Source organism: Lineus longissimus, chromosome 10, assembly GCF_910592395.1.
Source record: "Lineus longissimus chromosome 10, tnLinLong1.2, whole genome shotgun sequence".
Classification (NCBI taxonomy): domain Eukaryota; kingdom Metazoa; phylum Nemertea; class Pilidiophora; order Heteronemertea; family Lineidae; genus Lineus; species Lineus longissimus.
The window spans coordinates 15,541,174-15,557,945 of NC_088317.1; the positions used below are offsets into that span (position 1 = coordinate 15,541,174).

The 16,772-nt window shown below is 39.4% G+C and overlaps 1 protein-coding gene across 10 annotated transcripts in view; it reads left to right on the forward strand.

The window, feature by feature from the left end:
- Window positions 1-16,772, forward strand: part of LOC135494917 (peripheral plasma membrane protein CASK-like) — a 399,974-nt gene that overhangs the window by 176,776 nt on the left and 206,426 nt on the right. For 9 of the 10 annotated variants that reach the window (XM_064783248.1, XM_064783249.1, XM_064783251.1 and 6 more), the window contains 2 exons: window positions 2,845-2,925; window positions 9,165-9,276. In XM_064783248.1, coding sequence (XP_064639318.1) covers window positions 2,845-2,925; window positions 9,165-9,276 — 193 coding nt within the window. Of the gene's footprint in view, window positions 1-347; window positions 381-2,844; window positions 2,926-9,164; window positions 9,277-16,772 lie in introns of all 10 variants that reach the window. The other variant, XM_064783243.1, reaches the window with a different exon arrangement.

Consider the following 16,772-nt stretch of genomic DNA (forward strand, 5'->3'; position numbering starts at 1 on the left):
AGATTGTCCCTGTATATAGAGACCAACCTCTACGTTCCAGAGAGAAGGCATCATGCAACTCAGGCAGTCGGTTTCTAATTTCATAACTGACCAGCTGTGTATATGTATCAGTAACCACTGACCCTGTACTAGTATTATCAGAGAAGGAGGTCATGTGGAAGATTACATTGGCCAAGTCGATTGGGGGGAAAGTACCCATGAAAGTTGGAGATTGAAATATATAGACGTCTGCTCAGTCAATTTATGTCAAAATGTTCTTCGATTATTGCACCAGGGCAAAGCTTTCCTGTCCTGTCTTCATAAACGACCAAAAAATATCCTTAAAATAAATTATTTCCGTCAAATAGTTTGCTCGTCTCGAAGCTGGTAAATGTGCCAGTGTAAGTAACAATTTGCCTTTTCTGAGTGGGGAAGGGCCTTGGGTGAATTGTGGGGCTTTCGCTTCTCTGGATGTCATCAGGCTGAGTGAGGGCCAACGGTGTGGTGTAAACTGTCGGCATGATGCTGGGGAAAGAATGTGCATGGTGCTTCTGGTGGAAGTTTTGTTAATAAAAAAAGTAAAACCTCCCTTTTAAGGACACCCCTGGCCCTGGAACTGACCAACTCTGTCCTTGAAAGAGGGTTCTTACTACAGAGCTCAATTATGATGGGAATGACAGCATTGGAACTAAAGGTTGTGTAATCCTAACCATGTTAACAGAGATGATGTCCTTATTGGAGAGGATTCCGCTAAAATAGGTTTCATTATAAGAGGAAAGAAAAAACGTTCTAAAGAAATTCGGTGCGAGTGTGTTATGTAAACAATTCATGAAATAAACTGTCATCCAGATTTTAGTGGCTTAAATATAGTGTCCCAAGCTCAATAACAGTTAAAGTGGCCTTTCTCCCATGCAAATATTCCTCTGGGTCATGACTCAAGTAATAGTGCCATCACATGAGCTAGAACAAAACACAGTTGTAATCATGAAGACATGTTGGTGCTCATTAACTAGTATCAGACCAAAAGAATAAAGCATTATAAATGGCATGTCGATCAATGAGTAATATATTCTTTATTCTTCATTCATGCCTTGTCACATGAACATCGTTTTTCACCCCTCACAAAGAAGTCATTTGTAACTTTTCAACCGCACTTGTTTCCAGTTAGGGAAATAGATATGTAAATGGATGATAATGGCCATACTGTTATCCAGCATCATCTATCATTGTTTATTATTGTGAACTGCCAAATTTTTGCTGGCGTTTCATTTGGCAAATTTCCACAAAAACAAAAATGGCCCAAAAATTTGATTGGAAAAACAAAGACATTTCGTATTGTCAGAAATTTTCGTGAATTATAAGAATGATGAGGGGCAAATATTTGGTGCTGGTTTTCAGTATGCACTCATCATGAACGTATCAAGGAGATGTATTGTTCCTATTGTCTGTGGAAAAGCTGTCTGTCACCTCTGAGGTCCCACCTTCGATTACCAGTTGGTTTTGGTACACTCATGTGACAGAAAGGGCGACTCTCTTCGACAGCGTAGGTCTTGATATCTTCCCTTGCATGTTTACTACTAAATTAGGTGTGTCTCCACTCTACTAATTAGGTGTGTTTCCTGGCCCAGGCTTGAGACCTCAGCCAAAATCATGCCTTACGGTCAGTTTATTGTAGAATTGTTGAGTTAGCGATGAGAGCTATCTCAAATACCTCTTTATCACAATGTGTATTCTAGATGTAAAATAATCCACTGGGGCATGTTTGTTTTGAAGTTTGTAAAAATGAAAATTTGCCAGTGAAAGATTTTAGATAGTTTTCCATTAAGTCCGCTATGTATACAACACAAGACAAAGATTGTAAAACTGGTTATGGTACAAGGGCTCTTAGGTTTGTAAATGGTATCATGCAAGCTTACTTAATTAATGGAAACATGGCAAGTTTAAAACAAATTACGTTGCAACCAAGGTTTTTTATATTCAAAGGTACAGTTTGCATGGGATTCTGATATTGCTTGAAACAATTAAATGTGGTGTGTCACTTTCTGTATGCAATGTTTAGTTTTCATATTTCTTGTATTATGACTTATTTCTTCACTTCATGTTTTAGGTGTCATCGTTCTTGACCTCCATTGAGAGAAATGTGGAAATGAATGAAAAAAATTCCTTGCTAAAGACAGACTGCCAGGTTTCTTAAATTAGGCCAAATGTACTCTTAGATATTGCAGCCTCTTCCTTTCGCAGATGCAGCGCACCCCAAAATGTTATGACATAGTTTTCAAAAAATTATACTAGATAAAAAGAAACAAAACTGGCCCGATTTCAAGTCACTTAAATGCAAATGCAAAGCTGCTCATATTGTTTTAAAGCCTGGTCTACACTAGCAAACATTCGCCAACAATTGTTGGCCAACATGAGCCAACATCATGTTGGCGAATGTTTGGGGACCCGTCCACACTATCAAACACAGGCAAACATTGCCAAACAAAAGTTTGGCTGAGTTTGGCCGTGTTTGGCATGAATTTGAGGGCATATCAGTCATTTCCCTCCATTTTTCTTGAAAACAATGGAGAACCACAGAAAGGAAAGTGAAAGTGAAAGATGCAAATATGTAATTCTTAAGTGGTACGCCGTTTGTGTTCGATTATTGGTCAGGAAAATAGAAATGCAGTTTCACACAATGCTGTAGTGTAGTGATCAGGCATGCCACTTCTCTCAAACTTGGTATAAACATTATTTGTTTATCTGTCTCCACAATGGCAATGTTAAATTTCATATTCAGTACGCATTAATGGAAAATTTTTAAAAATTTCAAATTCAATTACAAATAACAAATTTCAAATTTTTAACGGTCAACCTTTTTTACAGGAGAAAAGCCGGGTCGCAAAGTTGCATCTTCACGAAACCGTCGAAGAGATGAAGAAATTTAACGCCAGACGAAAACTGAAGGTAAGACTTGGTCGCTAGGGCAACAATGTTTAGTTAGATCCACTGGTAACCATGGCAACTGATTCTTCATCGACTCTTCGCTTTATGCAGGATATACGCCGGCTTGTCGTCGTGGACCGTCACAAAATGCTACGGTTTCGTTGGTGCTTTTATTGATAACAGGCCTGTGGTGTTTATCACTCGTGGTACTGCTTCGTAGGAAATATCGTGAAATCCAAATTAGTGGATAATTGCATCGGCATGACATGATGGTAATGTCACATTGGATACGTTCTTGAAGTAACATCTCAATTTGGATCAATTAGGAAATTTATCCTAGTTCCGTGGTGCTATCGGCACCGGCCGACGAGTGGATACATTGGGATGCTTCACAATTTGGATGTAAATAAAATCAATAGCTAATGCCGAACGAAGTAAGTATGTTGTCCAATAGATCTGAAAGATGTGCGCTATTGATTTATTGATGTTTGACCAGTACTGTCACTCTGACCGTATTCAATGTGGTGTGTCCCATTTAAATGTGGCATGACCTATTTATGTATCTGACCTGGTTTAATGGCGACAGGTCTCATTTATGGTTAGCAGAATCATAGAGAGATTACAACATGGACGATTTTGACCAAGGGTTTCTTGTCATTACCTAGGTTGATTTCAGTATCTTGTCTGAGTGGGGGATAATGAAAATCCCTGTTTTGTTGTCAATATTTTGGGCCAATTTAACTGTTTTTTAAATCAGTATAGCCTGTTTTCCATCATTCGGTGACCAGCCATTCTCTATTGTGGCCCCACCACTCTGGAATGCTCTACCGGATCGCCTGAGATTGTGTGACAACCTCAACTCTTTCAAGGTTCTTCTGAAGACCCACCTTCTTCAGGAGTCCTTTGAACATGTTGAAGGAGTTTATTATTTTCATTGCACAGCACATTGAGCTTGGATACCGCCCATTTATACACTCGACTTGTTTGAGAGTGATTGTGATTGCGACTACATCTTGTTATAAAGCTTCTCGACTTTGGACATCAATTGAACCGATTTCAGATGTGTGGTGATAGAGTTACAGTTATGATTATTTTGGGAGTTGATATTTTATATCCATGGGCTTTGATGGCCAGGTATTTCTGCAAGTGTAGGTGAACCGCTGAAGTTTCAGTGTTGATTTCAATTGTCAATTCACAACAGTTGTGTTCTATTAGAAACATTATTCACTAACATTTATTCGAGAGGAGGGCGTATTGCCTGCTTGCAACATCGACTGCTGATATCATGAAATATTGAATATTCCCTTGATATAATTGCTATCTACCACCAGAAGCTATTCTATTTCTTTATTGATTGGTCATGCTGCTATGGGTGTAGTTTGAAAATATGTAAACAGATGTCTAAAGTACATCATCCTTGTGCCTCATATTGCCATTTTCACCATTTGCTTGTAGTTGGAACCCAGCATGCAAAGCAGCCTGCTCTTTACCGTCCGTATTGACCAACATCGTATTTTGCCCCATATTACGCCATACACCCACTTTTCTGGTTGCCCCCCCTGCAGCGCCAAGTTATTTTTACACAGAGGCCCCCTCTTATTGTTTGGACATCTCTCAGCTGGTCTTATGATGTTACGTAAGTTCATATCAGTGCCATGGTAAACACGTGTTTTGAAGTGTCATCAAGAAGGCTGACTCTGTGCATCCTTTTCGGATGGAGATGACTACAGAAATGCAATAATGACGCAGTCTCTGCATCTTGTTCACTGTTAGGGGTTTCTTCTGTTGGTGATAACGTCACAAGCGCAACGGTTCTCCAGGCAATGTTCCAAAATTGATCGACATGGGATCTCTAAATGGCGTTTTTGACAGGATAGGTTTCCTCTGTGGAATATCTCATCTTTAAGAGGCTATGTAATTTCCCACGCGATGGTCAGCTCTCAACACGATATTTGAATTTCCTACATTTTTGCTGGCAGATGTCACTCTCCCACCTACTCTCGAACAAAAGATATCGCATGCAGGATATTTCATGCTCTCAAAAATATACTGGTGTGAAAGTCTCACGCGTTTCACCAGAATTCCTCCGCCAGTAGTTAAATCAATATTCACCGGGAACAAGTCTAGCTAGGGAACCCTCCCAAGATCTGATGTTCTTTTCTCTAAAACTCGGCAACCCCAGAAGTCTTATGAGTTACCATAGAAACGAACCTAACAATGCATAGATTCATTTAATTGGCACTGTTTCCTTTTCTGATTTGCCCTATGTCACCTAATCCTCCACTACTCTGGCACCTCCCCTAGAGGAAACCTCTGTAATGAGGACACTCTCTCTACGGAACATTGGATAATTATGGTCCCAAATAAATAATTTCTGCACAATTTGATCTCTTTAATCAGGCACCTCCCTATTAAGGACTGCATTTGTCAGTCCAAAGGTTGTCCTAAAATAGAGAGGTTCTGTATTTTGTTAGAGTCGGCCTTTCGTTTAACATGTTTAACTGTATTCAATATTGACATCTTTGCTAGACAGGATAATTTGTTCATCGATTTCTCTCTATAAAGACTACAGCTCTTGTACCTCATTGCTTGCACTTATGGCCTGAGACCTCTATTAGCCAGCGTGTACATTCTGTGTAGATTTCAATGAATGTAGGTTGGTGAAAAAAGTACACCAAGAGTGCCTTAATTCCCACCAAATTTTATATGTGTTATGAAGAGGCTTTTATCAAAATAATAGTAAAAATTCAAAACATTCCAATACCGATTGCCTGAGAAAAATTGATTTGGGTACAGGGTGCCATCAAATCGTCACTCGCAGACTGATATGGGCCTAGAATACAAGTTCTAGACTGGCCACTGACACAATATTATTTCCTTAAATTAATTATCAAAAAGTATATCCCTGTTATGGCCTGGCTCTGTAGATTAAGAATCCACCAAAGATTGAAGAATAAATCCACTTTCACCCATCACAGTCATGTATTTACCACAGCTTCACAGTTCAGTACGGACTATGTGTCTGTGCCACACTTCCGCCTGTGGATGAATACATGTCTCTGCCCTTATAAGATATTTGTTTTCCTAACAGAAGAAAACACTTTGTCCACTTCCAGCGTGTTCTGAGGGTTAAATCACCACCCACTAGCAACAAGTCTAGGAACGGAAGCCGTCAAAGTTCTGATATTGTCTTCTCTATTACTCGATAAGGTCACAGTGGCTCACCCCAGAAGCCTGTTGAGTTGCTGTAGAAACCAACCTCCAGCAATTACCTTAATTGACCTTGTTTTCTGTTCTTCTCTCACGTAGTGTTGCCATCTGGGAAACAAACTCTAATAAATTCAAATTCTGTGTTAAAAAATTTGTATCTCAAAAAGTTGCCGAAGTAGATTTGATCTCCCCACGCCAAGTCGAATTCCGCACCATGCAAATATAAACATGGAGCTGATGTTCAAAGACAAGCTACTGAAATTGCACATGGAGCTGATGTTCAAAGACCATCATCTCAAACTGCACATGGAGCTGATAATCAGATAGCAACAGCCGTGAATCCATCAGGCACTGAAACAGTGAATAAGATTTCTTTTGAGGGAGAACTTGAAGCAAGACCTTTTTGCACAACCTATACTTTTCCAAGAATTACTGTTCGAAGATGTATTCGTGCCAGTTTGTGTAATAATAGCAGCTGGGCCTCTTTTAAAGGAATTGCCCTTGAGAGTTCTACAAGTAGGACGCAGGTAGAGCAGGGGACTAATGTTCAAAGATCTAGCAGCCCAAGGACTTCCTTCCAAGATGTTCACGACACAGTTCGTCCCAAAACGTCTTCAGGCCGATCTCGAAGGGTTCTAGGGAACTCTATCCAGAGAATATATCACAGTTCTAGCAATAATCAGCTAACATCGTGGACTCCTAAATCTAATATTTGGGATGAAAACCTCAAATACAAACTTCCAAGGACCACCCCCAAAGGATCTGTATCAAATTCTAATATATGGCCAATACTTCAACGGGGACCCGAAGTATTGGGGACTCTCTTGAACATAACTTGGACAAAAACCTCAATCTGGCAAAATCGAAAATAAGACAAAGCTTTTCAACTGAATCTAACAAGTCTCGCACCTTATTGGAAAGTTCTGCCAATATTTCTTCCAGAGAGATTTATTCTAAACAGTACAATCAACAACTGTTTCACACCATTGGAGCCACTCTAAACCCGAAAGGGCAGACACTGTCGGAAGATGTTTTAGGTTTTAAAAATGTTGTCGGTGTTTCCGGAGGACGTTTACCACTAACTGGCGATGAGACCAAACCACCTGTATGTTTCCAAAACTTTATTCTAACTCCTTGGGTGTTATCAAGACCATCCTCGCCTTCCCAGGAGTAATGCCTGATGCTGACTTTGGGAAAAGTCCATGTAAAAGCTGGGAGCAAAGAGGAAAGAAAGCAATTGGAGAGTATACTGGCCTTCAGATTTTGAACCTATGTTCGCCCAACGTCATGATGTGTACCAGTTGTCCGCTGATTAATTCTCAAATTAATAAGTTCTGTATCTGAATACCATGATAATCATTTGACATTACGATATGTTGACATAAAAACCAGCAGATGAAACTCAATAAATAAAAAAAATGATGTGAACTTTAAATTCTATGCCCCCCTCCCTCTCCCATGTTCTCTAAGCTCTGACCCTAAATGGAAGGCTGAATATTCTGATTCATAATTCAGTAAAGAGGGAACCAGAGAGACTTTCATGTCAGTCTGATTTCAACTGAACATGCCAACAAATAAAATTACTAGGAGAAGACACTTGATAAATGGGGTGAGAATTGGCGTGAAATTTCATGTGAGAACAACCAATGTGAGGGTGAATGTTTGAGACCTGTTTGTCCAACGAGAATCTATTTATCAATACAGATCACATCTCGGCAAATTGGGTGCGGGATCAAATGTTTTGGTCCGCTTGATTTGAAGAATCCAATATCGCTGGCACGGTGATTCTGACATCAGCTTGTAAAAGGTTGATAAAACACACTTCAGATTTTCCTCCCATACTACTTCAAAAATATATCAGTTGCTAGCAATACAAATCTCTTGCAAATTGGGTTTGGGGGCAAAATGTTTTCCGACCGTGATTTATGGAATCCAATATTGCTGTTTGCTTGGTTGATGAAATTCAAAATTGCTTTGAGCAGGTCTCTGGAGGCCACCCAACCAAGGGTAGCTAGACATTGGTGTGCGTGCCAAGATGGTATGAATGGATTGAGGTCTGAGTGGCGATAATTTCATTACCATTTCCGAGTTGGCTTCTGGAAAGCCGTGGCTCCATTGTAATGTGTATCTCAGGTTTTGAAATCAATCATGTTTTGGCTTTAAAACGATAGCCAAATGGATTGGTCTTGTTTTCTATTGTGGGTTTTTTTTTGGTGTGTGGTCATGCAGTTCATAGTTGCGACAACTTGATCATCTAAATTCGAACACCCCGTCCAAAAGGACAGCTAACCATTCGTGCACATGCCAAAATGATATCAGTGGCAGTGTATATCTTTTTTGTTTCTTTTTGGAGCCAATTGTAGCCTTGTGATTCCATTTGATATTTACAACAGTCAATGTTTTGATATTTGAAATACGTTGGCAAAAACATAGATTTCAGGACCTCTAAATTACTGCATTGTTTTTGATTCCAAAATGTCTAATATTTGTTTTGACATGATTTATGGAATTCAATATTGCTGTTAGCTTGGTTGATTAAATCCAAAATTGGTTTCAACCGATATCTGGAAGCAAAACTAGAAGGCTTATATATTGATGTGAAGGCCAAAGCGATATCAATGGTTGGTGGAGGGTATTTTATTACCATTTCCCAGTTGGCTAGTGAGGCTAAAGATGTGGAGTTTTTATTGTGGCAATAATGTATCCTGTCAATTCCCAAATAATCCAATTTGAATCTAAATTTGTTTTACAAAATTCAAATTGCTGTTCAATTTTTTATTCCACGGTTTTAGCAGTTTCTGCAGTCAGGCTCATAGTAATGTAAACTGCCACAATTTTTTGGTGTATAAAGAAATTTATTTTAGTTTTTCCAATAAAAAAACCTTGTGAATCTAGGTTATTAGTGAAATCCATGAAAAATTGATGTGAATGAACATTTCCCATGTCAAGTTTCATATCACCCAACACCCTTGTCCATTATCAGCAAATCCAATTGAAACTTGGTTTCCAAACTACATTTGTAAATATCGCTCTTTTTCTTCTTCGCACAGGGAGCAGTGTTAGCGGCAGTATCTAGTTCTAAATGGAACACGTTTTATAGCGACCCCAACCCCTCAGGATCCGACATGGGAGATTACAACGAAGATGAGATCACATCATCCGGTGAGTGCATTTTGAGTCAGGTCAGCTTTAATGATGTACTATGGGTCCCAAAAGAATTGCTTTCAAATATTTCAGCTTATCAAGGCTTTTTCTTTAAAATGTAGATAGGGTTCCACGCCCAAGGCCTTTGGTAATGGGCAAGGCCGCATAAAAAAATCAAGACCTTAGGTGTGAAATGCTCTCAATATTGCTTATGTGGAGAGAAGCCATAATAGTATTGTGAAAGTTGTAAATCTTTTCGAAGATGGTTGAGTGACTTCCGTGATATCTAAAATGGCAGTGGGGTCTTAAGACGTCAGCAGACGGACTTGAAGTGCCTGTAATCTCAGTTAGTCTGGTGGCAAATTCTTAAGGCGATCACGATTCAATGGCTGTCCGCCACGAAATACAGCTGTCGACCCTGGCTGTTGAAAGTGATATTTGTAGTGGACGTAGAGGATTTAAAATGTTCTCTACTGTTATGTTTTCGACTGGAGTAACTGTCTGGTGGGCTGAAAGAGCCATACTGTATGATAAGAAAATGAAATTTCTGACATAATGCTGAAAACTGCATTGAATTTGGTGTATTGGTTTGCGAGATATCATATAAAGTAGGTGTTGATATATTGATATGAGCTAGACTGTAAATGTAACCTTTGCTCATGATCATATATAATCGCCTACATCACACACTGGCAAACCTTAAACTTTGTTTATAGTACAACCCTTGGCCACCATTGTCTCTCATTAACTTTTATGATTTCATCTTGGGACTAATTCTCGTCACTTCGAGTTGTAGTGAATAATGGATAATGGTAGTTCTTGTCAGTTGGTTGTTAGGCAATGATGTAGAAAGGGCAAGACAGAATTTTTAACGTGCACTGTGTACAAGCATGTGGTGATCTTCCCAATCTCCACAGAAAACGTTATTGGGTTAAGAAGTAGCGGTCTTATTTGAACTAGTTGACCAGTAAGAGAAGAAAGCAGTGACTCGACTGGGGGTCAATCCCATGACCAATCCAACATTGGGTCCTCAATCTTCTCCAATGCACCAGAACGCCTCATATCACAAGGACTGCAATGAAAGCCAAAGTTCTCACGAGGCAAGAAATATTGAAAAAATCCAAGTTTGACAAATCTATGCAACTAACTTTGGCAATTTCAAAATACCATTCAATTTGGCCCCAAGCCCTAGTCACCAGATAATACATGTCCACTCTGGATGCCATTAATCATATTTTTAATCTCGGTTCAGGATTTAGACTGAGTTATCTGGTTTTAGCTTTTCTAAGTTGCTATTCATGCCAATGCCAGCTGTTTCTTATGAATAGTCAATATTAGAGTTCGCAGGACTGTTTTAAGATGCAAGGCCAATAGTCTTTGGAGAACATTGGCCTTGGAATTGAATTCAATTGACACCAGATAGGTTCAATTCCCTCCACCATGTTGACATTCAAGTTCAAGGTAAATGGTACTGTTTCTGCTATCATAATAACTTACATTAGAGTTCCCTGGGCTCAAGTGCAAGATCAAGAGAGGAATTGACCTTGTATTGTAGACGAGATTGTTGTGGGTTCTGTTCCCTTGACACTTATCTTTTGGATCCAGTGGGACTCAGTTTCACTTATAATCGATATTGCACTCCTTGCAAGGATTGCTTTTGAACTCAACAGTATGCAGTGGTTGCCTCTAGTTTGTCAGCGTAGGTTTGTTCGTGGATACTAGTTTGTCGGCCTACGTTCATTCTGGGATTCCAGTTTGTCAGCATAAGTTCATTCAGCATGTTCTGGGATTCTAGTTCATCAGCATATTCATTCTGGGATTTCAGTTTGTCAGCATAAGTTCATTCAGCGTGTTCTGGGATTCTAGTTCATCAGCATATTCATTCTGGGATTCCAGTTTGTCAGCATAAGTTCATTCAGCATGTTCTGGGATTCTAGTTCATCAGCATATTCATTCTGGGATTCCAGTTTGTCAGCATAAGTTCATTCAGCATGTTCTGGGATTCTAGTTCATCAGCATATTCATTCTGGGATTCCAGTTTGTCAGCATAAGTTCATTCAGCGTGTTCTGGGATTCTAGTTCATCAGCATGAATTCATTCTGGGATTTTCGTTTGTCAGCATAGGTTCATTCTCCGTTTCTAGTTTGTCAGCAAAGGTTCATTCTGGGATTCAAGTTTGTCAGCGTAGGTTTGTTCTTGGATTCTAGTTTGTCAGCATAGGTTTGTTCTGGGATTCTAGTTTGTCAGCGAAGGTTCATTCTGGGATTCAAGTTTGTCAGCGTAGGTTTGTTCTTGGATTCTAGTTTGTCAGCATAGGTTTGTTCTGGGATTCTAGTTTGTCAGCATAGGTTTGTTCTGGGATTCTAGTTTGTCAGCATAGGTTTGTTCTGGGATTCTAGTTCATCTGCACAGGTTGTTTCTGAATTCCAGATTGTCAGCATTAGTGTGTTCTTGATTCTAGTTCCCCCACACCAGGAAAAACAAATTTCCCCATGCTTTTTATTGATCTGTCTGGCAAATTGACCCCCAGCTCTCAACGAATTGATTTATTCAGCTTGCAAGAATGAATCTATAAATGTGTATTGCCAATAAACAATGATTATAATATCACAGCGAGCATGTTTGTATCAAAAAATAAATGAAAAACTTTGAAAAATGTGAGGTATGCACGTTATGACTTCTACCTTTAGAAGGGTGATCAAATAAATGACATTTCGAGCGATTTGTAAATGATATTTACATACATGTACTGGTAAAGATTATATTAATTGATCTACATCATGCTGGTAGTATCATCCACACATGTACCGGTAACACTTTTTTCTATGTTTTCATCTATCATGTTCATTTAGATCAAGTGCATGTGTGATATTACTGACTCCAGGTTGAATCCTGCACTCTTGGTTACACAAAAAGAAAAATTATCCTCTAAAACCACAAAATTGAGTAAGAAAGTGTTACTGTGACACAATCCGCCCAAAACTCGTATGAAACTTCATGAATCGGTTGAATCTTGCACCCTTGGTTTCTCAAAAAAGAAAAATTCTCATGTTCAAAACCACAAAATTGAGTAAGAAAGTGTTACTGTAGTACAATCCCCCAAAAACTTGTATGAAACTTCATGAATCGGTTGAATCCTGCACCCTTGGTTGCACAAAAAGAAAAATTATCATCTTTCAAACCACAAAAATGAGTAGGAAAGGGTTACTGTAACACAATCTGCCCAAAACTCGTATGAAACTTCATCCGCATTATCAGCCGCCAGCAGCGGATTTAGAAAATTGAATTCTCAATCCCTCATCATAGCAACTTATTAAGTAGAAAGCGCTGGGTTGGCTTCATATAAGCCAGGGCAGGAATAATGCAAATTGACCAAATCTCCAAGATGAAATTTCAGCTTCAATTTCTCGACAGCACCTAATTAATGTTGGAGATCTCATTTGTGGTGTCTGATGTTTCGAACTTGATTGAAGTACATGTAATGTTGTTATTAAGTTGAATGCTCAGGTTGTTTTGAAGCTGGAATGAAAAGTAGTGAATTAAGTTCACAGAAGCACTTCAATGTAAAGAAATGAAAAGGGGTGTCAGGGTTTCTGGATAAAATGTTGTGAAAGCAATGTTTTGGTCTTCTTTGTAGGTGAACTGTTTGGAGAAAGAAACAAAGAAGTTCCACAAACTGTAGTTGAATTTACTTTAAGCTTCCTGAGATGTTTTAATGCCAGAATTCATTTATTGAGAAAAATGGAACACAGGAATGATGTTGAGATGGCCATCGCAGTTGCCTGCGACAAGAAGCAGTGTGGCAGCAACTTGCTACCAATATCAACCCAGCAATGACTGTTTTTACCTGCAGACGAGATCTTTTAGTTGCACTTGGCAGCAACTATAATTGCATGTCGCAACGACTGAAATTGTTCCTTTGCATGGCAAATCATGTACACACTTTTGTCTTCAAGAAGGCCTACTGATAGCCTTTTGTTTGAAGCCTGATAGTCATCTTAGTTTCGGTGTCACACATTCTTCTCACTTTCCATGCTAAGAGACCTTCTGATTAAGTCGCAAATACCTTGAACTTTTGACCACTCAGGTGTGGAGACACTTCCCTCCTCGCCTAGAGTTAATAATTCATACACCCGCCGATATTCCATGCCCTAACTCCCAATCTATCCGCCTCATTACCATGCGAAATCGTTGATCTCTTGTCCTACCTCTCATATAGCAGAGCTAATCAAATCACGTCGTCTCCCGCTAGACTCGGAGCCAAAGTACCGTGGAAATTACCACCTCACAAAGGTGATTTGCTGCCTAAATAGGGAATGCTTTATACTCTGGGATTTGATTTGTCTGAATATCAAATCCATGTTTTGATACTTTGAAACTTTTTGTATCGTTTGTTGGGGGCCTTTGGTGAACAACAAAGGCAATAACCCCATTCGAATGAAATCTACATAAGTATGAATTATTTAGAATGTCAGCCTCCTGCTGTCCAACCTGACTGAGAGGCAAAGACCCCAGCAATTACCATCTCACAAAGGTGATTTGCCGCCTAAATACATGTAGGGACTACTTTATACTTTGGGATTGATTAATCTGAATACAAAATCTGTGTTTCAATACTTTAGAATTTTTGTATCGTTTGTTGGGGGCCTTTGGTGAACACCGATGGCAATAACGTCATTTGAATGAAATCTGCATAAGTATGAATTATACAGAATGTCAGCCTCCCGCTCTCCCACCAGACCAGATGGCAAACAAGTGTGAAAAATTGTCACATCGCTATTAGCAATTTTCACTGATATTCGTTAAGTGAATTTCAACGAATAATTTCCAGATGATCCCTAAGGTGATTCGATGCTTAAACATGTTAAAGAGGCGATGGTTTCTACTAAAAGATTTGCTGAGTCTGAATAACAAAGTTTTTTCTCTCGGTATTTGGGTAGCAACATAGGAATTACAGGTTTGAACTATAAGCACAGTGATTGATCTCCCGAGACTTGTGTGCAAATTTACAATGGAAGTTAGTTTCCTCCTGCATAACGTTACAAATTCCAACAATTTTTATAGAGCCAATAATGTCCTAGTTGATGCTCGGCTTTGAACCCCTTTATTAAGGAGACCCTCGGGACTGACAAATGCTGTCCTTAATAGAGACTGAGGTGTCCTGATTAGAGAGGTCAAACTGAATGGAAACAACCAGTTTGGGAACAAAACTAGTGTCCTTGATAGAGAAGGTGTCCTACATAGAGAGGTGTTCGCTAAGGGAGGTTTCACTGTATATAAAAAGAAGCCTTTTAGCTCAATTTGGCTCCTCAGGCAGTTTGCTGTAGCTTCCCTCCTGTCTTCTCATTCAATCACGAAGTTGACAATCTGTCATATCCGAATGTGTCCAACTCATCAGTTTGAAATAAGATGGTCATGAATGTCAGGTGAATCTTCAAGCTTTGAAATTAAATCATTCAAATTTAATTGAATTTGAAAAAATGCCATTTCCCGAATCTTTTGGGCTCGACATGTTTCATCAAATATCGTTACCAAAATCCATAACCTTGTAACACATTTTCGTCCCGATTTCTGTTCATTTGATTTAAATCTCCAGAACCCTGGGGGGTTAGCTTATTATAAAATCTTGTAAGATGCTAATTGAGTGAACCAGTGTGCTCCCAGTGTGCTCCACTACACTCCCGGTGCATGCCAAACAGATCATATTGCCCTTATCTCCATGTACAACCGTCAGCCCTGGCCCCAATCACATATCACAATATTGCCTAAAACTGCATGAAGATCGGATCAGAAAATCGTATTTGGTTACGTTGCCATGGTTATTGTTCCGATATCTTGTTGATAATAGCAATGATGAGCTGAGGAAAACATCGGCAAAAAGTGCTAAAAAAGTTGGCAGCTGGTGTTGTTCAGGAAGTAGTAGTAGTATCCGTCCAGTTCTTCATGTCTACCCCGGAAGAGCGCTGACTTAAATTTTTTGGTAAGTAGCATTTGCATATGAGGTGCCTCATAACCTGATGGTCTAACAATGCTCGGCATCAGGCGAGTAGAACTGTATTCGACTCTGGGGAGAAACTAGGTTTATTTCGCTTGATGAACCGTCAAAGGTTTATACTAGGCTCGAGTGTCATCACTTTTGGACATTTGAAACTGCAATGGTCTATTTTATACTGTGTTACCACCAACAGTTAACTGATGTGGATGATATGTATCATGAAACACTTGTGGTTAGAGTGCCATGGTCACTATATGGACGTTGTGATGTCTAATCTCAGATGGATTATTGGATTACCTCTATTTTTGTCTCCTTGAGCTGGACTTCTATCCATACACATCTTCACCTTTCGTATTGGACGTAAAAGCTAAGGTTCCTTCTACATGTTCCTGGTGTTTATTCAAGGGCCTAAAGAATAGCCCATCTAAGTTGATGGTAGCTTCAGATAGAGTCCTCTCCATTTATTGTTGAAGGCCGAGTTGCAAGGTCAGTTAGCCTAACTGACACTTGGTCACAAGTCCTGCCAGTGTAATCGTAGCAATACTCATTGGAGAATGATTCCTCTTCGCAAGGAGATACCAAGTTATCACACATTGCCCTGTGTCCCCTGGTATGAAATCAACAGCTATGAACCCATTTGGCTTTGGAAAAAAACTATTAAAAATGACTGATAATTGTTATGCCTTTATCAAACAATGAGGATAAATTTTCACTTCTAATAGTACCACTCAACAAATTGCTGTACAGCTCCTGTCACCACTGCTTGACACCAAGGTCGATCCTTTTTTTCTTAGCCATGCTCAACTTAATACTCAAGAGGATGATGACTTAAAAAGAAGTCACGTATTGATCCTGGATGTTGCTCCTTCATGTCCTTGAGGAAGAAAAAAACGACGTCGGCTTAAAATTCACCGTGTTTAAGTGATTTGCTCTTGAAATTTGAAAGCTACTGCCATTTGCTTCAGTGTGCTGATTTGGTTCTTTAAAAAGGTCTGATGCTTAAAGATGTCGTGCCATCCGGAAAAATGCTTGCTGAAGATTTAACGTGTTCAATTGATTTGCTATCAGAGTTATCAAGACAAACGCATTCTTTCAAAGACTAAGAGTGTACATCCTTGTACAACATCACATCGCAGAGGGTCTTCAAAGTATGCATGCTGATATGAATTATTAACAACGGAAATGGGCAATGTTTAAAGGGTTCTCTGAGGAACACTGATGGATTGGTCTGAGTTCAAATCAAAATCAGTCTTAAGTGTTTCAATGATCATAGGGATGTACAGTGGAACCTCCTTTAGCGGAAAACCTCTCTATTAAGGACACTAGATTTGGTCCCAAATTGGTTGTTTCCATTCAATTCGACCTCAAATCTGGACACCTCTCTATTAGGGACAGCACTTGTCAGTCCCGAGGGTGTCCTTTATAGAGATATTCCGACATCGGAAAGTCTATTTGATTGAAATAGCACCCAGTAAGCTTTGTGCTCATTCGTTCCTTGGCTCAGTGGCACCATTGGGTT